The 23,023-nt window shown below is 36.6% G+C and overlaps 1 protein-coding gene across 6 annotated transcripts in view; it reads right to left on the reverse strand.

Annotated features, from left to right (window-relative positions):
- Nucleotides 1-23,023, reverse strand: part of scn8ab (sodium channel, voltage gated, type VIII, alpha subunit b) — a 52,665-nt gene that overhangs the window by 29,412 nt on the left and 230 nt on the right. For 2 of the 6 annotated variants that reach the window (XM_042726178.1, XM_042726175.1), the window contains exons 1-11: nt 21,649-22,997; nt 17,944-18,281; nt 13,270-13,388; nt 12,694-12,783; nt 11,879-12,007; nt 9,922-10,013; nt 3,672-3,893; nt 3,350-3,413; nt 2,980-3,121; nt 2,165-2,371; nt 1,794-2,069 (exon numbers count right to left, since the gene is read on the reverse strand). In XM_042726178.1, coding sequence (XP_042582112.1) covers nt 1,794-2,069; nt 2,165-2,371; nt 2,980-3,121; nt 3,350-3,413; nt 3,672-3,893; nt 9,922-10,013; nt 11,879-12,007; nt 12,694-12,783; nt 13,270-13,388; nt 17,944-18,225 — 1,623 coding nt within the window. In that variant the 5' untranslated portion in view covers nt 18,226-18,281; nt 21,649-22,997. Of the gene's footprint in view, nt 1-1,793; nt 2,070-2,164; nt 2,372-2,979; nt 3,122-3,349; nt 3,414-3,671; nt 3,894-9,921; nt 10,014-10,219; nt 10,312-11,878; nt 12,008-12,693; nt 12,784-13,269; nt 13,389-17,943; nt 18,282-21,648; nt 22,999-23,023 lie in introns of those variants that run through there. The other 4 variants (XM_042726180.1, XM_042726179.1, XM_042726174.1 and 1 more) reach the window with 4 other exon arrangements.

Below are 23,023 nucleotides of genomic sequence, written 5' to 3' on the forward strand. Positions count from 1 at the left end.
CAAATAATCTTTGCAGTATAATTGGAGAGCACAGTTGTAGAAATGAGCTTTAAATTACTAATGCTAATAATAAAATACTGTCTATCAAACAAACATGCATGGTGAATTTCAACGGAAAACAGACAAATTTTGCTACATGTAATTTTCTAAATGTTATTGCTAGTTGATGGCAGGTGGTATTGATGTTTAAGGGGGAGGGGATCTTATTCTATAGGACAATTTACTCAACGATATATTAATACGTCGTAATGCAAGATGAGTCATACATATTTCTGGTCCATCTTCCCAGAAGATACATCACATGTCTACTGAATTAATTAAGGTTTTGCTGGGCATTGAGAATTGTTGTGTAAGTTTAAAAGAATACGGAGAGTTATATTCTATAAATAGTCAAAACTATATCTTGATATAGATATTGATACTTAAAATTACAAAAAAAAGTTCAATAGTACGGTGGCCATGAAGTGCAAAACAGATTACAATTACGAAAACAAAATAACAAATTACAAATGCAAATCTAAAAAACAAAATAACAATTCAGAAAACACAACAACAAATCAGAAAACATTATAAGTCAGAAAACACAATGACAAATTCAAAAACAAAATAACAAGTCAGAAAACACAACAACAGATCAGAAAACAAAAAACAAGTCAGAAAACACAATGACAAATCAGACAAACCGGAAGAGGTAGGTATAGTTTGAGACAGCGCCATTGGTTTGGGATTATAGAGAATCCCAGAAGTATAGAGAAGTATAGAGAAAGAACCAGCCGAAAAACAGAGTCGTGGTAGAAAGTTCAGAGATGGTCTTAAAGTAGCTCGGTTTAAATGTATTGTATGAATTGTGCTTACTATGTAATAAAACATACGGAGTGTCTATTTATACTTTGTGCAAATAACCTGCCATATTGGCATTTAGTCAGCTTTAGTGGTGCAGGTGATTAAGCGTGTGCCCATGGCTTTTTGACGCGATTGACCCGGGTCGATCCCACTTTTTGCTAAACTTTTTTTTTCTCCCTTTTCAAATCTCGTATCACATCGTAAATGCATTTATTTTCAACAAAAATTAAGGAAATAATCAAAAAGGTGAAAATAAAGTATAGGGTAGGGTTAAGGTAGGTGTAGGGAGGGCTTTATTGTACAAATAAGGTGGCCTCCATTTAATAATTTGAATTAAAATTAAATGGAATAAAACTCTGTATGAACTACTTTAAGACCATCTCCGAACTTTCTAACATGACTCTGTTGTTTTTCGGCTTGTTCTTTTTGTATACTTTGATTGACAGATCTCTCGTCCAGTCAGTGGTGAGTAATCCCAAACCAATGGCTTGGTCTCAAACTAATACCTACCTCTTCCGGTTTGTCTGATTTTTTCGTTGTGTTTTCTGACTTGTTTTGTTTTCAGATTTCTTGTTGTGTTTTCTGACTTGTTAAAATGTTTTCTGGATTGTTGTTGTGTTTTCTGAATTGTTATTTTGTTTTTTAGATTTGCATTTGCATTTGTAATTTATTATTTTGTTTTCATAATTGTAATCTGTTTTGCACTTCATGGCCACCGTACAATAGCTTCTCGAATTAACAAAAAGAGAACAATTCTATGATGACAACAAACAACAACATCTCTTCTATCCATCTACTCCAGTCTGAATGAACGTAATGATAATCTACGCTTCATGAAATTCATTGTAGCTTTATAGCAATCTTTATCTAGCCAGACATATCATATACCACATAGGATCATGTGAAAATTATATTTTTGGGGGCCTCTGTGGAAGTAACCCCACTCTCACCTGGTTCATGATTGAGGCCTTCCGCCCAAGCCTGTTGTCTCTGAAACGGAAGCGGCTTCTCTTGCTGCCGTCATCGGATTCTGACTTTACCACCTTCTCGCTATCACCTTTCTCCTCCTGTTCTTTCCTCCACTTTTTCTTTCTGTTCCTTCGCTCCTTGGCACTCTTGGAGCTCAGCTTGGACGCCTCAGAGGAACTGCGGGACAGATGCCCTCCTCCGTCATCCTCTGCTGCATCCTCAGATACTGTACCTGCCGAGGTTGCCATAGCATTGGCCTAGTGATGAGGGACAAACGGACAAGAAAGAGGATGAACATAAAAGCAAAAATCCGCAAGGAAGTTTTGCTTGTGATGTCCATATATTTGTGTACCTGTGCCTCCTCCTGTTGTTTTTTCAGCTGTTCCAGCATGGCTTTAAACTCAGCCTCCTTCTGTTCTGCCTCCTCCATGGTGGCCTGGTTCTGTTCTTCATAAGCCATGGCCACCACAGCCAAGATCAGATTCACCAGGTAGAACGATCCCACAAAAATCACCAGTACAAAGAAGATCATATACGTCTTCCCAGCAGCTCTGAGAGTCTAAGAAAAAAACGTTGAGAAAACAAATGTCAAGAAACTATATTTATTCCGTCAACTCTATTACTGTACTTTGTTTCTAAATAAAAATAAAATGAAAACATTGTGTTAGCATCTAACTAGCTAGCAAGCAAGGATGGAAAGTAATATCATCCACGAATTCACTCCTACTTGACATATTATTAGATCAGACTACCAAGAATAAAAGAGACAGTTCACCCCAAAATTACAACTCTCTAGAGAGTTATTATAGTTAACTAAATCTAAAACCATAAAATAAAATGTTAACTGAAATAAAATAGAAAAAAACCTTAAAAACTTATTTCAGCTTGTTTCCAAGGCAGCATTATTCATTTTCATTTAGTTGAGCTTGATGTACTTAATTAACTACAACTAAAACTGAAATAAAATTTAATTAGAATAAAATAAATAAATAAATAAATATACTTTCATTTTTTTTTTGGACTGAATGGACTGAATTTCCATTTTTTGAACTGAAATAACCCAATACACCATTTTTAAAAAAAGATAATTACTAGAAACCATTTTAAATAATAAACAAGCAACATGGTGAGGTCAAAAAACTGAGAGTGCAAGGAATAAATGCGCACCAGTTGGTACAGATTCTCCCAGAAGTCTTGTGTCATGAGTCGGAAGAGAGCAAGAAAAGCCCAACCAAAGGAGTCAAAGCTAGTGTAGCCGTAGTTTGGGTTGCGTCCAGCCTTCATGCAAGTATAGCCCTCCGGACACCGTCTACACAAATACACATGCAAACACACTATACTACAAATATGTCTGTGCTTTTGTTTTTAATGGATCATACCTTGACAATAAAAATTATTAAAAAGTACATCAAGTGTGCAATTATTTGGAAATAAATATTTAGATTGTATCATTTAGACTTAAAAATACATTAAATAATCGTTGATAATTTAGTATTGGAAAAAATTGTGTTTGTCTGTGTATGTTTTCACTCTTCACCCTGCATCTGAGCTGTTTCCACATAGCAGTGCATCCAGCATGCCTGGCACAAAGTAGAAGTTTTCTGTGAAAAGAGGAGAGAGAAAAGAAGATTTGTAAAATATGAAAACCATATCTAAAATCATCAACAAGTCTTCTTGTTTTTAATATGACTAGAATGTAAAAACTTTTCTTGAGAAACTGTATTGTAGAGAAAATCAAACTTTAGAGACAAAAATAAAAAGCTAAAAAAAATAGAGATTAAAAAAAAAGCTGAGGACAGCACTGTTTGATGCAACTGTATTAGAAACTACCCTACATAGTCAAAGCTTTGCCTACTTACTCTCATTCATGATGTATTCATTGAAGTCAAAGCCCCTGCTTCCATTGGCCAGGTAGGATTCAGTGTGATTGTATGGCCAGATGACACACTTTTGCCGAAGATTTCCCATGAACAACTGTAGACCGATGAGGGCAAATACACTCAGACAGAACACAGTCAGAATCATCACATCTGAAAGCTTCTTCACTGACTGGATCAGAGCACCCACAATGGTTTTCAGCCCTGTGGGAAATTGAGAAGACAAACACAAGGAGGAATATACAGTCTGCAGAACAAGTGATAATACTTACACACACATTCTACATTTTCTTGATGCAACACTTTCATGTCTTACTTTGTGATGTAAATTTCCCCTATGATTCCCACAGTAATATGTATATATATAGATAGATAGATAGATAGATAGATAGATATGTGTGTGTGTGTGTGTGTGTGTGTGTGTGTGTGTGTGTGTGTGTGTGTGTGTCTGTGTGTCTGTGTGTCTGTGTGTGTGTATTTAAGTATTTAACTACTTAAAAAAAGAGAATAATTTACTTTTCCAACAAAAACAATTACTTCAGCATCACATCCATAATCAAATACCCATTCAAGCAATCACACCACCAGTTTCCTTAACTTTCTTACACACACATATCATAATAAATAATAGTTTGCTTATATAAAACCATGATTTACACTGAACAGGCAGCTTAAAGAGTCTCCCGTCCTCTCAGGACAACAGCACACAAACTGTCTGTATCTCAGTGAATAGAACTTTGTGCAGTTTGCTATCAGTTTGGAATTATGCATACCACACTGATTTATAATTTGAATCACTATAAATTATGCCACTTCATTATAAAAACTGGGGAACAACTGAAATGTCAATCCTGTGTAATATATAGTTTGTAATAGTAACAACAGCAACACAAGGATCTCAGTTTATAAATTCTTGGAGAAGAAAGAAAAGGAGAATTATATTAAATGTTTGAGTCTTCCTGAATCCCCCACTGCAATTTCTGCAACAACAAAAAATGTTACAAATAATAAATCAGAAACTGACATTAGTTTGTTAGAAAAACTGAATTTTTACTTTTTCTAGAGAAATATGTGACTGTTTTTTCCGTGTAAAACTCACCACCACAATGCTAGGGGCGTTGAGGTGTAGGTGGTTGCTAAGGTGATCTGAGTAGTTGCAATGATAGCTGGTTTCTCAGGCATTACTAAGATGTTCCTAGGCTGGTTTAGTTTGTTGATAGGGGGTATCAAGTGGATGTTTATGAGTATAAGCAGTTTATTTGGTCTGCCAAGAGAAGTAGTGGATGAGGTAAGCATTAGTCATGATTTGAGGTATCATTAGCAGAAACTGTAAGAGAAGACTTGTTTGCTAAACCTTTGAGCACAAAAGGAAAGTTCTAGGTGGTCACCAGTGCATTGCTAAGGGGTTCTTGGTGGTTGTTGCGAGGTTTTATTACATTCTAATTCCTACTGTAGATATGGCTCAACCATTTCTTTAGGGCAGTGGTTCCCAGACTTTTCTTCTGGGTCCCCTTTTTGTAGAGAAAAATGTTTTCAAGCACCCCACCTACATGCACCTACATAAAGACACTCTCAGACATGACCTTGCTTGCATCATATTTTAAACATTGTAATAACACAGTAATTACAACTTAATACTCAAACAAGGATTTTTGTTTTTATTGTGTAACATCATTCACTGCTTTTAACAGATTTTCAAACTTGTTTCTGCCCAACAATGAACATTTCTGAACTGTAGATATTAATTAGTATTAGTCACACAGTCTTTTCAGTGACTGAGGTGGGCTTGTTTTGTGCTGCAGATCTTCTCAAATATGGGATGCAGCTGTGAGATTGCAACTATTCAACTCCAGAAAAACCCAACTCAAAAAGATAGCACCAGGCCACAAAATATGATGTGGCAAAAGGAATGAGTACTTCCAGGGCTCTGGCTCCAATTCATAATGCAGCTAATGTATTGGACTTAAACTGAAGCCTCATTAGAGGTGACATCAATGAACTGCGCTCAAGTCAGCAGCTGGTGTTTCACTGATGGGGTCTCAACTCCAGTCATATTAGCACTGGGAAATAACTCTGGAGACGTTTTTTTAGAGCAGAGATATGAGTTGTCATAGATGGGATTACTGTGTTCTGCAGATTGTCGACCTCTATGAATGATTTCAAGCTCTCAAATAAGTCTACATTCCCTCCTTCCAGTTTGCTTGTGAATGATTTAGTTCACAAGAATTTAGTTCAAATATATTTCATTGATCTTCTGAAACATGTCACTGATGAATACAAGTTTCATGAGAAAGTTATTTGTTGAACTTATGGGCAAGTCCATTTCCCTCTTCCTCCGAGCAAATTTTGATCTCATCCCACAATTAAAAAACCCTGGATAAAATGTTCCCATGCGACAGCAAATGGGATAAAAACACTGTGAGACCAAATCCCATTTATTCGCACAGTGGAAAAATTGACCAGTCTTGTTTTGATGTAGTTTCAGTGACAATAATAACGTGCATTACAACTTTCAGCATGGCACTCATCTCTTTAGATTCTAGCACCTCCCAGTGCATCATACACTGTGTCCACTGCAGATTCATGAAAACATCCTTGACTACTAGTGCATGCAGCCCTCCTCGTTTCTCCAAATTTGCCTGAGCCCCATCACACAGTGTTCCAATTTCAGATCAGCCTCTTTCAAATAAGTGTCAATGATTTTGCACAATTCAAATGCTGTGGCTCTTTTAGTTACAAGTTTGCAGAAAAGCAAATCCTCCCTCAATTTATCAGCATCAAAAAACCTGACTATATATTATCATTAAACCATCTTTGTTACTGTCAGCTGCTTCATGCAAATGGGTTGTCTCGTATCTTATCATTAAAGGGTTAGTTCACCCAAATATGAAAAATGATGTCATTAATTACTCACCCTCATGTCGTTTCAAGACCTTTGTTCATCTTTGGAACACAAATTAAGATTTTTTTTCGATGGAATCTGGAGCTGACTGACCCTGCATAGACAGCAACGCAACTGAAATTTCCCCAAGTCCAGAAACGTAGCAAGGATATCTGTGAATGGAGAATATCTTTGGAGAATATCTCAGCTGAGTCACGCTGATACACTGTTTCCATTCAGATCAAATCACAACAACGTAGGAAACAGTTCTGGCATGATGCAGCTAAGATATTCACCAAAATGGCACCAGCGTGATGCGGAGGAGATAAATTGTTGAATAGTCTTTTTTTTTTTTTTCGCACAAAACGTTCTCGTAGCTTTGTATTATTTGCAGATGAAGCACTGATGTCACATGGATTAATTCACAGATCTCCTTGCTACGTTTCTGGACATAGGGACATTTCAGTTGCGTTGCTGTCTATGCAGGGTCAGACAGCTCCAGATTCCATTAAAAAAAATCATAATTTGTGTTCTGAAGATAAACGAAGGTCTTACGGGTTTGAAACGACATGAGGGTGAGTAATTAATGACAGAATTTTCAGATTTGGGTGAACTAGCCCTTTAAGCTGTTCCTCTACATCTTCCTGTAGCTTGTTGTTTGACAGTGGAATAGCCTTCAGTTTACTGGCTGTTGCTTCATCAATCAGAGTTAAAAGCATATCAATAGCAGAAGAAAGTATATAGAGTGCAGCTTCTTACACTGAGCTGCTCTGTACTTTGTAGGAGGCGGGTTGAGCATTTGAAGGCACAGATGCTGCTTTAGTGTAATGTAGTGTTGCACATGACAGTTGAATTGTAAAAATCATGATGTTAAGTCTCTAAGTGGCATCTCAACTTGTTTGGCTTCATACTGTCAGAAGCTAATATTTTGAGGCACACAATACACTGTGGTCTCTCTTCATTACCCACCGTTGTACTGTTGTATCTGAGGGTGAGATATGCTTCGCCAATTTGTGTCTTTGTTATAGTTGTGATATTTAAAGTAGATTCATCATCTGCTTTATGTTACCAGGCACTGTTCATCCTTAGTGCAGAACCATGCATTGTTTAATTTTTACACAGCTCCCTGCAACTCATTTCTGATTCTTCAGCTGTGCCATCTACAAGTCTGTTATTCTATGACAACATCGGCAACGACTGATAACAAACGCACAGTCCAGCAGGTACTGCGAGTCATCTTGAGGTAATAAGTCAGTTTAATATTTTGTGTTCTGTTATTTACTTATGTGGAAAGTAGCGGCATATTAAGTGGGAAAGTCCACAAGTTCCATTGATGTGTAAGGGAAATCATCTGAGAGAGAAAAAAAAAAAAATTGGTGTATATATTGATACATTTATTTCCTTCTTATGTGTGAGAGGACTTTCAAATGAAGTGGCAGCAAATATAATGAACTGGATGTTGTAGATGCTAATACTAAATATATTTCCAAAAATGCACATTTACAGTTTTCTCATGAGCACTTTACTAAGGACAGATTGTGTAGGGACTTTGGAGAGACTCTTTAAAAGATAAACACACATACAATATTCAACACATATCAGCAAAATGAACACTGCCTGAAGAGAGCGGCGTCATACACAAACAGTATGAAGAGAGCCAACATAGAGAGAGGAAGAGGAGAGGACAGGCAAGGGGAGGAAGGGCATGCAGGTCATTTAAACGCCAAGGCTGAAGGCAGCAACATCATCATCTTTGCTTTATCACCATGGTGTCAATATCCATTTAAACAATTGTTCATGTCCAGAGAATGTGTAACCCTGTCTTCATATCCCATTGGTTCTCTTAGCTGAGAGAAACCAGGTGAATAAAAAAGTCATTCTCTAATCTAAATACTCACATGTGAAGTCTACAACAATTGATACAGTGTGACAATACTGAATGTAAACATGTTTCATGTAGGTGGGTGTAATTGTGCGAATGTTTCATAAAGTCTGCAGAAGAAAACTAGCGAGTTAACTTGGCTATTCCTGATTTTTCGTCCCCTTGCTACAATGCATACATACACACAAATGTTCTTAAATTTTCTGATGTCTCTGTTTTACTTTCCACTCCGAGTTCTTTGAAATAAGAATAGGGAGGGAGCTACAAAACAGTAGTTTTACCAAAAAAAAAAAAAGATAAAAAATACACAAATCTACATGTGTTTAAAGGATGCAGAAATTCGAGGAAAGCCACTTGTTAAAAAACAGAATAAAAGAAAGACAAACTAAAAAAGCAGATGTCTTCGAAAGCATCATGCAGCAGAAATGTGTCAAACTAGGCTTGGCAGTCTCAGAGAGCACCCTACCCACAAACCTTTGCTTCATGACACATCACATCAGCTTCGTTTAAACAACTCTAAAGGGATGTTCATCAAAAGACAAACAATGCCAGCTTTTTGAACAGTATGAAATGCACATATACATTTTACTATGCACATATAATATTTTTCAATTTTCTACATTGAGTTTTATGTTTGTCTGGTTAGGATACTGTAACTTAAACTCAACACAACAAGGAAAAGACAAGGCTGGACATTTTGAATATAGAACACAGAGCTGCAATCCTGTTTTTTTATATATATTTTTTATACATGGGTTGGATGTAATAAGAACTGCATTCTGTGTCTAAATGTACTATACTAGAGTACTAAACGGCACACTAGGAAATGTGATCTCCCGGCTGCAAAACCAAATTAAAACCAACTTAATTTTTTTTTGAAACATGGCACCTGGTTTCCATTCATTCCTGGTCCAAGTTCCTTAAGTTGATCTGGTCCGCCTATTTGGATCAGCAACAAACCCACTTGACCAACTTTTGACCAAGATTGTTATACCTAACTCAGTCAGGTCCTCGCCAGCTGTTAGCCCACCTAAACTAGTGACCATGTTACAAAACACAGCTAGCACCTTAAGATGGGTTTTCCAGCAGGGCTAGATGCATATTACTTCTTTTTGTCAAAACAGCTGATATTTACAATGCGCCGCTGTTAACAAATACAGTTTTTAATAAATAAAAATCTTTAATTCACAGATTTCTGGAAGGCATGTGTTTTTACCATGATTTGACTGCAGACTGCAAAGCCTATCAAAAATGTATCGCTACCATTTTTGATCGTTTGGGTATTAAAACATAAATAGAACATAAATTAAAGTATTCTTTCAGCAGCATCCTCTTGAAGAAGTACAGCAAGTCAAGTGAAAAAAAAAAACTAAGAGAAAAATAATAACAGTAGTAGTAATACTGGTAATAATAATAGTTTGCATCGGCGTGGGAAGCAGCTCAGCCTTCGTGTTTAAACGCGTTCTCACCTGGTATGACAGAAATAGTTTTGAGAGCTCGTAGAACCCTGAAGGTTCTCAGGGCTGACACATTCCCGAGGTCCACAAACTCTGTTACATATCTGCAACAAGGGAGGATCACACACAGAACAAACGGCATGACACAACACACACACAACACCACAACACGTACGACACACCACTACCACCAAGCCTGTCTAACGGGAGAAGAGAGAGAAACAAACGGAGGAAGAAGGAAGAGACAGGAGCGTGAAAACAGAGACAGCGAGCGGCGCCCTCTGTTGGCCCTGATGGATGCTGGACTTACCTGGGATCACCGCAACAGTTTTCAAAGCCCTCAGCACCCTGAATGTGCGCAGAGCTGACACATTGCCTAGGTTTACAAACTCTGTAATATACCTGCAGAATGGATCGCAACATAGTTACCAGAGAGAGAGAGAGGAGAGTGAGAGAACGGAAAGCAGAAGAGATACAGGATGAAAAGGTTGTGAGGGAAGATGGTTCACAGGAAAAATTAAGAGTTGTAAAAATATATGCATCCCATAAAAACAATGCTCCATGTTCCAAGTTACACAGCATTACTGTAATTACAAGTTAAAGATTGGTAAAAAAAGAAATAAAAATTCACATTGTTGTTGAACTTGCAATTGCTGGTGGATTAATGTAAGCATGAAATTATTTGCCACCGCACACATGGATCCATGACGTTATGAGCATTCCCTTAGAAACCATATATTTCTCAAGACGAGGATGTGAACAGCTCCAACTACAATCTTAAGAGTTGCTATCTCGTAATTACAGTAATTCCGACATGATGTGATCCCAGCGTAAGGATTATATCTTGTGGCACTTATTCCAGTGTAATGCCTTGCCCCATAGACTTATAATAGCATTACTGTATACACTGTTTTCCTTTGATTTTACAAACTGAAGTTGAAATCATTTTCTGTGGTAACCACAGATGCTTTCTATAGAGATTGATTGGAACCCATAAAAGCAATCAAATATGAACAGATTCTGACAAAATGTCATACAAAATTCATGACATACATTTAATACACATTCCAAAGGGAAAGAGCTTGTTTTTTTGTAGTTTTGTCCTTATTTCACCATATTCTCAATGTGAACATTTTACTTTTAGGGGCAAGGGTTGTCTTATGTAAGAAGAAAATGGCTACCCGCCAGAGAAATGGATGAATGCAGATAGGGAGAGAAAAGAAGTGATGGACAGCTTAATTAAAGTTTAGAAGGAAAGAGAGTTTATGATTTACATGTACACACACAAACACAGAAGTATAGGCACAAACATTGTCATCTTTGAGCACTGAACTCCCATCCACCACCTATGAGAGGCAGGACATAGGAGCCTCTGTCTCTCTCACATTCGCCCACACTCACTCTTTTGTGCAAGCATGACATCAAGGCTAAAAAGTCATTCTATGACCTAAATAAAGGTCATGGTGTTGATTTTTCACTGAGTTTTAGACTGTTCTCAGATCTTTACTGTGCAAAACTATGACTGTCAGTCTCTGTCAGAACATCCATGTATGCAAATGCTCAAAGAAACAGTTTATTAGAATAAATAACTTGTATGTTCTTGAAAACGTTTAGGCTTTAAGTTGGTCTAAAATTGCCCTGCAATCAGTGGAGATGCTTGACTCAATGTGGGTGCAAATGAAAAAGCTCCAAAATTGCAGAGCCCATTTCAAAAAGCTGCAAAGAGGAAAAGGACAGAATGCTAAAAAGTTTTTTATTTATTTATTTTCTAATAATTTTCCTAAATAATATCACTATATATTCTTCCACTTGGCACCAACTGAAGCTCCTCTATAGCCTAAAAGTCAATTCTGCACACAAGAGTTACACGCCTGTATATATATTATATATACATTATAATATATTTTGAATGCAACATTATCAAAATAATGTTTCATTAATGTCTGAAATAAAACAGGATTATACTTACGCCATAGAGATGACCATAAAATCCAGCCAGTTCCAAGGGTCTCTGAGGAAGGTAAAGCCGTCTATACAGAAACCTCGAGCCACAATCTTTGTGAGTGACTCGAAAGTGTAGATTCCTGTGAAGGTGTATCTAACAGAGTTCAAAAAATAATGCATATAGGTAAGCATATGCTTGGAATTTCATGGAATTTCAATTAAATGAATGGTTTGTTTATAATTCATATTTCTTTTGCCCTCACCCACCATTTTTTTATTTTGCTTGTCACAATGCATTATTGGATCTACAACACAAAAGATAAAACATAAGAAGCCTCATAATAAAACAACAATAACTTATAAGAAAGCATAATAAATAAGATGACCTAAAAAAATTCTCGACCACTAAGTTTTTAAGGACTCCCATGAAACTCCATTAAACCCAGTAACCCCAAAAATAGACCCAGCAATTTTTAGGACTGGCCAAATTTCCAAGTGGAGCTCACATTGTCCTTAGCATTTCCTCCCTCCTAGCCAGTCATTAACTTGTCACTCTACTAACATTATAATCCCTGCTTTTCAGCACTCACACCTGAGTGGTTGCTGGTTCGGAGTTTAAATTTATGACCTTTGGCTTCTATCCCTTTTTGCTATGCTGCTGCTCTTATTAAATCTGTGCACATAAATAACAAAAAAAAAATACATATATTACAATCACATTTGATGAAGAACATCTGCATAGACTAGACTAGACTAGACTAGACTAGACTAGACTAGAATAGAATAGAATAGAATAGAATAGAATAGAATAGATAGAATAGAATAGAATAGAATGCTTACTCTACTTGTTTGGACCATTCTGGAGGATTGCTGAATGTCATGAAGACACAATTTGTCAAAATTGTACACATGATGATCATGCTGAAAACTGTAAGAAGTAGTTAAGGAAATCCTGTGGTAATCCCATAAATATTGATCAGATATCAAAATTATAATGGAAATAAGGACGTTAATAAAAATGTCAATAATTTCATCAAATGATGTGGTAAATTCTGGGGTCATACATCAGTTGTTGGATGAGGACATAGGCATTAGCTTTTTTTATAAGGAAGAAGTATGTTGTTAGCTTCCATATGAATAATGGTCTTTAAATCACTGTCTGTGTCACAGCACAACAAGCTTTAGTTCAGAGCTCTCTTTATTTTCAAAACATTTAATTAAAATACTTAAATTATGTACTGTGATACAGATTATATGGTGTAACCGGTAAATCGTCATTTATAAATCTGATAAAACCTATAAATCTAACAAAGCATTGTTGTTTCAGACAGACAGATAAAGCACAGATTAGAAAGCAGTTTAAACAAAAACAGTCATTAATAACATGAACAATGTTTGGAGCATTGAAAAGGATATGAGTGTATCAAAATTTTAATTGCTATTTGCCTGAATAGGTTAAAAGGACTAATGATATATAACGAGGGCGTGGCACTGAAACGGAAGATCGTTTTTCCTTTGTTAAGCACTATAAAGGTCTGAAGAGAAAAAGAGGAAAATGAAAAAAAGAAGAAAGAAAGACAGGTATTAGTTACATATCTCATGGTGCATGGTGAGTGAGCACACATATTCATAAAAAATAAGTTGAGAAATGGCAATAAACAACATAATTGAAAGGTAAACATGACAAGAACTTTGTCTTTATCCAGAAATGACAGCCGCATTCAACATAAACTTGCAAACTGTATACAACATTCAAATACACCCATAGAAGTTTTTCTTAATAAAATAAAATAAAATAAAATAAAATAAAATAAAATAAAATAAAATAAAATAAAATAAAATAAAATAAAAAGCTATTTCTAAATCAAGCATATTTAAACCCAACTATAGGGATATATTTACACGAATGGCGCTAAGACAACTGCAGTGAGCTCTGGCAAAGATATGGTTCTCTTACAGGAACTCAGACTGTAATACTAACGCTAATGCTAACCACTAACACTGCGATCCATCAGATGCAGAAGTGCTGACTCCAGATGTGTGGGACAGGGAAAACACGAGAGGGAGGGGGAGGAAAGGAAGGAAGGAAGGAAGGTGAGTCAAAAGCCCTGCAAAGCTGCTGTGATCCTGCATAATGTAAAAAAAAAAAAAAAAAAAGACATCTTCATCCACATACTCATCATGGAAACCACATGAATCCAAAATTACACACACACACATATATAGACATCATGTCAAAGAAGTAAAATTTTGCTTTTATATATCTTCAATTATTTTTCTTATCCCCTATTTCCTTATTTTTCTTATCCCTTTGGTGAATATTTTTTCTTACTTGTTTTAAGCACAACAAGTTTTATAATTGTTATTTTTATTATTCTATTGTTTTTAGTTTTATTTATTTTTTATTTGCCACTTGGGTACAAAAAATTAACTATATTTGAGATATTTTATTAGAAAAGCCTTAATATCTTTTTTATCCTTTCTAGCCCTAATATGTTTCTTTTGTTTTAAGCATTTTTAGAGTTTTACTGGAAAACAAGACAAAATACTGAATAAGACAATATTTCTTTAAACACAGAATATTTTACATTGCACAAAACACCACTCCATACTTACATACACACACACACCCAGGGAAACACCACAGAGACAAGTGGATGAGAGTCTTCCTGAAATCTAATTAGATTAAAAATAGACAGCTGTCTGAAGGAGGACAAAATGAGCAACTTAACTCAGAGTGCTTCTGTCTCTCTCTGTTTCTCCATCCCCTAGCTCCCTTTTCACTACATTTGTCTGTCTGTCTGTGCATTTAATCATGTCAAATACTAAAACACACTTAACAAAATCATAAATTAAAAGACAACGTATGTCAGACAGAAAGCGCTGTGTCTTCTGTTTGAAGACAGCTGTCATTTTGAGGCACAGAATCCCAAAGACTGTCACACTAGCAAAAGCTGTGAACCGCCCAGAAGGCTCCATGTGTTACTGAGAGCACTGGTTTCCCCAGAGTCTCTCTCACACACACATACACACACACACACTGCGACAGACTGTGGGCTTCCTCCGCTGGCGGGAGCTCCCACTCTCACAATGCTACACTCTATGCTTAGCTGCAGCTCTCAATATCCTGACCTCAAAATCGTTCTAATCTTCTCTGAATCTTCATATTAATGAGCATCTTGTTTATCACAATGCTAAAATGTGTGTAAATGTGTGTGTCAATCCAGCAACACACTCATCAGGCCGCATAACCACAACAAATAATCAACAATCATAACACAAGTATAGTTTCAACTGTGACTCTGACTTTTGTGTCTATAAAAGGTAAGCGATTGTTCATATGAGCAAAACTAAAATGTGCTACAAAAACATGAAGCTTAATGGTCATGTACATTTGATCACAGCCTTATGTCAACCCCTGCACACACACAATGCAGCCTATTGGTCTTTCCTTGTGACAGCATAAGTGATATGCTGCAAAGCTACTGAAAATTTCATCATCTACAGAGAAGAGAGCCAAGGAGACATGAAGATGTGGATAAGAGCTGAGGGATCTGCTGCGGGGAAGGAGGATGAGGGAGGGAGGGAGAAGTGTGTGTGTATGGGGTTCAATAGTGGAAAAACTGGATATAGCATCACTGTTGCACTTAACTCCAAGTACATCCGATCTACTTAACGTCACTGAGTGCACTTACCGTAAGGCCTCAAATGACCAACACCCCATCCAACCGCTAACCAACTCTTCTCAGTCTTTATTTACAACTTTCAAAATGTGCTAAGATGCATCTATCTGTCTATCTTTTAGAAAGTGAATAAAGTTCTAATGACATGACTGAAAATATTTTCAGTATTGCTAAATAAAGCAATAGGAGTAATAATAATATAAATATAAAATATAGTATATACAAAATATGGCATAAACAAAATATAATCACTCATAATAATATAGCATCTGTTAATGTATGCACTAATTAAATAAAATGAAAAAAGAATAATATAGATAAGACATGGCATAAACAAAATATTATCACACATAACAATAAACCATTCATTAATGTATCTACTAATCAATAAAACAAATTAACAAAACTGAGTAAAACAGATACAAAATATGGTATAAACAAAACATAATCATTCGTAATAATCTACCATTAATGTATCTACAAATCGCTAAAATAAAAAGAAATTAAAAATCAAATCAAATCAAACAGAAAAATAATATAGATATAAAATTGTGTTTAAACAAAATATAATTACTGATAAAAATAAACAATTCATTAATGTATACCTATCAATAAAACAAAATAAATATAAATAACATAGATTAATAATATAGAGAAAAAATTAGTGAATTATAGTGAAAAAGCAAATTATAGTGACTCATAACAATAAACTATCCATTAATGTATTTATTCATTGATAAAATAAAATAATTACACTGAATCACTAAAAATATTAAACCAGCCATTAATTTACCTACTAATCAATCCATAAAACATGGTATGAACAAAACATACTCACTGATCACACTCATGAATCATCCATTAAAGTAAATCTACAGTATCAGACCTGAACTTTTTTTAACATCTGTCTCCAGATGTCAAGCCCTCACATACTGGTGCAATGTCTTCCATCAGAAAACTGCATCCAATATCTCTCAATCACATACAAACAAACACATGTGACTACAGGGCTTCCTGACATTCTGTCTGGCTCTTTAACCAAGGGACCAGTAAAACTACAACTCTGCATTCCTTTTCTCTTTTTATTCACTTGAACCCTTCCCCACAATGCGTGACTCTACCACAGCTGCTGCAGTTATAACATAAATATACCACTGCCAAGAGGGAGAGGAGGAGGGAGGGCCGAAAAGGGGATGTAATATGTTGGATGGGACACGCTGGCAGCAATGCACGTTATTTCTGGTAATGTGATGTGGATATGGTAACGTGCGACAGATGATAAAAACACAGACAAGACCAATATTCTGTTTCCTCTACTAATTTTCACTCAAAAATATCTCCAAAACTCCCACTGAATAACACATGCTACACTGTGCTCGGTTATGTAACACATACCTCTAGTGTACCAACAAGGAGGTGCTGATGTGGGTGCACTGCTCCTTTACCCATATATATACACAAACTAAACTGAGTCTGAAGGTCATTTAAAAACCCTCTGAAAAAAAGCCACATTTCAAATAAGGCTGGAAAAAAAAATCAGAAAGACCTTTTCCTTTTATTTTATTATATTCTATAATATTTTTATTATATTCCTTTTATACATTAATTGCTCAGAAGTTTGGGTTTGTTAAAACTGAAATGTTAAAATGAAATATTTTGACTTTAATTACACTGTAGCAAGCAGGCAAACACTATCTATTTTATGTGACTGAATTCTATGATTTATATTTTTATGATTTGAAAGGGATGGTTCACCCAAAAATGAATATTCTTTCATTATTGCTCACCCACAAGTTGTTCCAAACCTGTATGAGTTTCTTTCCTCTGTTGAACATAAAAGAAGATATTGTGAAGAACACAAATAACCCACTGACTTCCATAGCAATTTTCCCCCTGTACTATGAAGGTTAATGGGGACCAACTACTGTTTGGTCATCCTCATTCTTAAATATCTTTTTTCATTTTCAGCAGAAGAAAGAAACTCATACAGGTTTGGAAGAACTTGAGGGTGAATAAATGAGGAAAGAATTTTCACTTTCGGGTGAACATAAACTTTAACTAAAAGCATTTAAACCCAAAATACACAATATTTTAACAAATTAATCTCAACAAATATCTTTACTAACCATACCATTACTATTATATATATATAAATTGCAAAGCCTTATACTCATTTATTACTATATCATCTAATATGTTCATCCACCAAAAATACAGTAGGTATAAGATAGCAAGTTTAATTCACCAACTTCTTTCCTCTTTGCACTTTTCCAAACCTTTCCACCACTCTCTCTTTCCTCCAGTTCTCTGAGAACTCTTCTTAATTCATCATAGTGAGGAAAGCCGTATTCCACCTGCATGGAAGATGAATTCTATCAGCGGTGATATGGATTCAAAGCTCACTCACTTTCTGGTTCAAATAGAAGGGGTCCAAGTCCTCCAGGGGCACAGCCAACATGTTAGAGGGCACGTCCCCGTAAATAAAGGGCACGCTCTTCCCCGCTTCCAAGTCAGTGTTGGGCTTCGGTTTGTTTTCATCATCGTCATCACGGTGACTGCTGTCAGATCTGGGCTTAACAGGCTTTTTCTTCTTCTCCTCAGCGATGCGCTTCTCGATGTTGGCCAAAGATTCTGGGGTGAACCTCTTGAAGCTATCGGGGCCTGGAGGTGCGAGCAGCTGCGCAGCCATATTGTCATCCTGCAGCAGAGTCCTCTTTATTTAGAAGCCATTCAGGACAGCCAGCTCTAGGAAAAGGAGGGGAGAGGGAGGTACCCGGACAGATGCAGAAAGGGAACAATGAGGAAAGACAGAAATTAAAATTCAAAATGACGTTAAACAAAGCAAATGATTACATACAAACAAAACATTTCTACTTTTCAAGCATATTTGCGTGTGTGTGTATTTGCGAACTATCCGTTGATTTCAGTGGCCTCTGTTATTGGTCATCCTCTTTTGCAGCTCTCCCTGTTGCTCTTTTTCTCACTCTTACACTCAGACACACACACACACATTCATTACGTCCATTAAGAAGAAGATGACCAAGCAGAATAATACCAAATGCGCTACAACACTGGAGGCTTAACCTGTACGTGTGTGTGCATGAGAGAGAGAGAGAGAGAGAGACAGGGAGAATGTACATTAGAGGGTAAGGTCCTAACTGCATTACTGCCCTTCTCAACCCTCTGTGAGGGCCTGGATTATCTAACTAATATTCCAGCCCATGATGTCATCAAGCCCATTCCAAAAAAACATCATATTAAACATTCAATCAATTCAGACATATTCAGTCTGTCTCTTCCGGATTTATTACATAATACCATTGTTCAGAATGAAATCACCACATTTAATCAAGTGTTTGTGAATCACAAATCACAAACTCTCTACTTTATTTATTTAATACTAAGGTTATACATTAAACACACTATGCTGATTAAACACTTTTTGGCTTTTTCTTCTCAGACAACATAAAATGGAGGATTCTGTTCAAGAGTTCATCTCATCGTGCAAATGTCCAGTTGCTCAAAACAGTAGTCTTAACCAGTTTAAAGGTAACATTATTGTCAAGTTGTACTTGTCATTTCACATTTCTATTGCAAAGATGCATTTTTGTATGTGTGTGCTGACTGTTGACAAGTAATCTCTAGCACAGGATGGAGAAAATCTTGTTTCTGACTGAATCGCCTAACCTAAATAATACTGAAAATGTGTCTGTCAATAAAGACACTATAGGACAGTATACAACCAAATGAACTGTGCCCCTTTGCGATTTATGTTTGAAGTGACAGACCTGATATATTGACCAGACTGATTAGTCAGCCAATGTTTGGCCATTTAGAGATTAAATCTGTCCAAAGTGTTTCTATTCCAAAATCTGTGAATGTGTGTGTGTGTGTGTGTGTGTGTGTGTGTGTGTGTGTGTGTGTGTGTGTGTGTGTGTGTGTGTGTGTGTATAATATCATATTTACCTACTTTGGACTTACACAGTTGCAACAAATACAAAACAATGTTGCACAAAAAACCCTTACTCCCATAAAGCAGCATTAGTCACACTTGCACTAATGACTATTTGTAGAATTTACACACTTAACTTGCTTTACAACAAGTTAACAAATTAACTTCCCCTATAGAGTTTTGTCAGTGAAGAACAATCCTTTTCAAGATTTATAAAAAAATTGCAGGAAAAACTCTATGACATTAGTGCTACTTAGTCACCCTCTCCTATGTTCCAGGTGTGTGTCGCAGAGTCAGTCCCAGCCTAGTCCCTCAGGATCCACTAAACTGGGCTATTCCTTTCCCAGAATGTCCCTTTACAGGCATTTTCTATTGCAGGGCTGACTTGCATTTATGGCTCAATGATCAATGTAAAATGTGCCCTTTTCTAGTATTAAATTAATTAGACAAGCAAAAACAAGAAAAGATTATGAGCACATAAGCACTTCATATAAGCGCACATAACCATTGACGACATGTTGCCCTCTTCAACTGATTACTAAAGCTGCATGTTTGCAGACAATCATCTCCACACATCCTGTATCTTAACTCATGTAAGTGCTAAATGATGTGTCATACAGACATCACATTCTTTCACATTCACTTTCAAAAATATTAACACTAACACTAACGATTCTCTTTCACTTGCCTTTTGGCAGGATTGTTTTATATGATGTCCAATGCTGAATCCCTGTTCTCCATATCCTTAATGACACAGTCTGTTAATTATTTATGCACCAAAAACGGATTCAGTTAAGTCAGCACCGACAAAATCAATAGTGAAGTGCCCACGGTCATGTGACACTCTTTATGAGGGGCAACTTTATCACCATTAAAACAGAAGGCTTCCTGATCGACAGCAGACCTATGGCAAGTAATTTTAACATTTATTCCTTTAAACTAGCATTTTTTTTTACTTGCATTTATTTTAAATTACTATTAAGCAGTCTTATAGTTTACATTCCATTAATAATGAGTTAGTACTTGTTCAGTAAACATGAGTACTTATTTCTTTACTTTTTAATTCCAAAATCAAGTATTCACTTTCAACAAATCACTGCTAGTACTTGATCCAGTTTTACTCAAACTATTCATTAGGAAGTTAGAACTGCTCAATATGATGGGCGACTTTATCACCATTAAAAGGCTTCCTACAGCAAATCTATTATAGCAAGGACTTTTAACATTTATTCATGTAATCTAGCATTATTTAACTATCACCTATTTTAAATTACTTATTAAGCAATTATTAAGTAATAATATCAGTGGATTAAGCAATCCAGTTGTGACATTGAGCATTCATTAGATTAAAAAAATGCCTTTGAAACAATTTTCACTCAGAAACTGCTAGTAAATTTCACAAATAATTACTAAGAAAAAGCAAATAGCATTTAATTAAACAATAAAGTTTTAAGTAAAAGACTGAAATAGTACTCTCTTGTAAAATGTACTCCAATATTATTTGTTTTATTTAAAACTTTTTCATTCGACAGTAATTGTTTATTACAATAGTGACAATTATGTATTGCTTTACTCACTAGCACTAGAACTTACTAGTTAACCTACTATAAACAATAGAATGGCTACTTATATAATGAACAGTCAATAGCAAATTTGAAAAAAAAAGATACTAGTCATTATTGGATCGCTTACTCATTATTTAAATTAAGTATGTACATAAAACAGCATTAGTAGTTAATTTTAATGAATGTTTGTTAAACCAGCTTGCCAAAGACACATTAGGTAAAGCAACAAAGTACCTTCTTCTTTTTTTTTTTTTTTTTAAATGGTCTGTGTAGACAAAAGAAATACAAAGTAAACACTATGACGTGCGTTTTGAGTTACACACTGCTCTCCAACCTCCAAGTCTCCTTCCTGGGATACTGTAGAGACGCCTCGGCTCAAGGTGATACATCAGATAGACAGGCCCTGACAATATATACACACAATGACCTTAACAAAACTACTGCATTTTCTTTCTTGTTTTGCCATCGTTGGCTATAGAAAAAGAATATGCTGTTTAATGGTACGTCCTCCACTTTTTTTTTTTTTGCCCCGAGTTAAACACCTACACGTTAAATCCAAAATAACCGATGCCATTCGACAGGTTAGGCTACTTACGTGCCTTCAAGCAAAGTCGTTGCGTGCTCTCATCTCTGGTAAACTGTACGTTCCCGTAACATCTTAAAGGTATTCCTTATCAAGCTGTAATAATTGTATAAGTATGTTTTTAGGAAGCCGAGACAAGTACGCTGTCTTCTAGATGCCGTCGAATGAGTCTTAGTGGCGCTGTCCGTTCAGCACCGTTCAGCGCGAGCTCACGCTTGTCCTCAAGGCTAGGTGAAAAAAATCACAGATGCTGCCTCAATGAAACATGACTTTTCCGTATTTGATGCCTTCAACGAAATGATATGGAAAGCGAACGCTCGGCCTCTGGCACTGTACATCGAGGGGAGGGGAGCTGCACAGCTGTCACGAGGACGAACCTCGCCGGCCTATCCCGTGTGGAGAATAAAGGCCGTAAAATCTGACCATAACTCTCTGGTTTTAGATTTTAACACACATACACACAAATATGTCCTTTTTTGACTACATTTAGCTATCTCGCCTTTTTTCTTTGTAATACTTGTTTGGTTACGCCAACATTAGATTACAACCCATTCAGGAAGCGGCGCTCATCATTTCAAAGCAAATATAATTTATAAAGCATGTGCGATGGCAAAAACATATTAAACTGGTTCATACTTCCGCCCCTCACAAGTATTACGCAATTTCTCCTCCTAAAAAGCTTTGCGCTTCTGAAGGCGCTACATGTTATGGGATTTGCAGATCAGTAAATCCAAGTTTGTTTGCGGTAATTAGGCTATGGCATCTGTACGTCCACGCGTGGGCCCCACGCGCTTGACTGAAATACTGCAGTGGAGCTGAGGGAAGCTCGCGCGAAGGCACGAGCCAGCGGATCAATTTGTGAAACATCTACATCTGAACGCCACTGACGTCTCAGACAGTCGTGCCTGCGATGTTTTGTTATACGTCTAGATGTCTATCTGTTGGTTTCAATAGCATTCGCATCTGAACACTGCAAGAATATTTGGGACTCTGTCCGCACCAGCACCACACCCGTGCTGTCAGACCGTCCTCTCTGTGATTTAACCCGCAACCGCGCACACGGTCGGCCGCATCATGCCGCTAACGCCTCAGGGAGGAGTGAATGAGAAAACGAGGGTGGTAGTCCCCGTTTTTAACGGCAAAAACGGAAACGCACCAATTCTAGGGAGACCAGCCCAAAGAAGTATGGCGAGGGTGACTCGAAGGGAGGGGGAATGCAGGCGCAGAGGGACTAAAAACTGCCACATTAGTGATTTTGAGATATTACGCTGCAAAACACTGTCACAAATGACATCTGCATGCTGAAATACTGCGTCTTGCGTCAGTCTGTCCGCACAATATTCCCATGCAATAAAGTTTGCGGCGGTCGTAGGCTACTTGCCTGTCC

The sequence above is a fragment of the Cyprinus carpio genome, chromosome B6, assembly GCF_018340385.1.
Source record: "Cyprinus carpio isolate SPL01 chromosome B6, ASM1834038v1, whole genome shotgun sequence".
In the NCBI taxonomy this organism is placed as follows: domain Eukaryota; kingdom Metazoa; phylum Chordata; class Actinopteri; order Cypriniformes; family Cyprinidae; genus Cyprinus; species Cyprinus carpio.